At 38.0% G+C, this 1,044-nt stretch overlaps 2 protein-coding genes across 2 annotated transcripts in view; both read right to left on the bottom strand.

The window, feature by feature from the left end:
• The window catches only part of LOC106511670 (probable cation-transporting ATPase 13A2), a gene marked incomplete at its 3' end in the record, with an annotated part of 7,191 nt that overhangs the window by 4,089 nt on the left and 2,058 nt on the right, over positions 1-1,044 (bottom strand).
• LOC106511671 (probable cation-transporting ATPase 13A2) lies at positions 370-961 on the bottom strand (the record flags this gene model as incomplete). Its single annotated transcript, XM_014000420.1, is given in 3 exon segments — positions 370-501; positions 673-739; positions 827-961. Coding segments are annotated over 3 exon segments (334 nt in total), but the record flags the coding sequence as incomplete, so codon positions are not given.

Below are 1,044 nucleotides of genomic sequence, written 5' to 3'. Positions count from 1 at the left end.
ATTAAATGAAATTAAATGAAATTAAACCTTGCAGGAAATATTCAAACGCACGAAGGTAGCCGTAAACAAATTTAGCCGTAAACAAATTTAGCAACACAGACGGTCAACAGCTCAGGTTTGGATTAATGACTGTAACTTTCTGTAAAATAATTCTCAGAACTTTGTCGTTTATGAGCATTTATTCAAAAGCTTGGACCTTCGCACACGTTCACATTTTTTAATTAAAGCAACCAATTTGCAGTTACTATTATTTGCAAAGAGTTTCCTACAATACCACAGAAACTGACTCATTTTTCTGTAAAATATGGTAAAAGTATATAATAAATACTTCCAGCTAGTCTCTGGGGCTGCAGGGGTTTCAGAGTTTACCTGTGAGCATGCTCTCGTTGACGAGACATTCCCCGGCCAGCAGGGCGGCGTCACAGGGCAGCAGCAGACCCTCCTGAGGGATAATTAAACAGTCGCCCGGGACCAGCTCCACCGAGCTCACACAGTCTTCCTCTGAGAAATCATACAGTCAGAGGGAGGAGTCCTGAGTTTATTGCAAACAACTGAAATGCAACTTTAATTAGTCAAAAAATGAATATAAATATATCAGTTCTTAACAAAAATTCCATGCAATTGTTCTGAAAGTAAAACAATATCCCTCAGCATATATTTAGCTAAATTTACCTCCTGATTCTCTGTGTATTTTGACGCCTGTAACAAACAGGGCCATGTCCCGAAGAGTGATGCTTTGCTGTGGAAATAAAATTTGTTTTATACTCAGAAAAAAACCCCAAAACAAAACACATGATCAGAAATCTGCTGTCCTCCGATGACTCACCTTTCGAGTTTCATAAAGTGAAACACTGATAGAGATCATGGAGATCACAATTATACAGCCAGCATAATAATAATAATTATCAGAAATCCACAGGGCAAGGCTAAACACTTGAAACACATAGAATGGGTTAAGAACCTGTAGGAGAGAAGAAAAGAGGAAAAGATACAGTTAACTGACTTTTCACATCCCACTTGTTGCAATTCTGTGCTTTTTTATAG

This window comes from Austrofundulus limnaeus, unplaced genomic scaffold (genome assembly GCF_001266775.1).
Source record: "Austrofundulus limnaeus strain Quisiro unplaced genomic scaffold, Austrofundulus_limnaeus-1.0 Scaffold3057, whole genome shotgun sequence".
Taxonomy (NCBI): domain Eukaryota; kingdom Metazoa; phylum Chordata; class Actinopteri; order Cyprinodontiformes; family Rivulidae; genus Austrofundulus; species Austrofundulus limnaeus.
The sequence above is the reverse complement of the archived record's forward strand: the minus strand, read 5'-3'. Positions and strand labels throughout refer to the sequence as shown.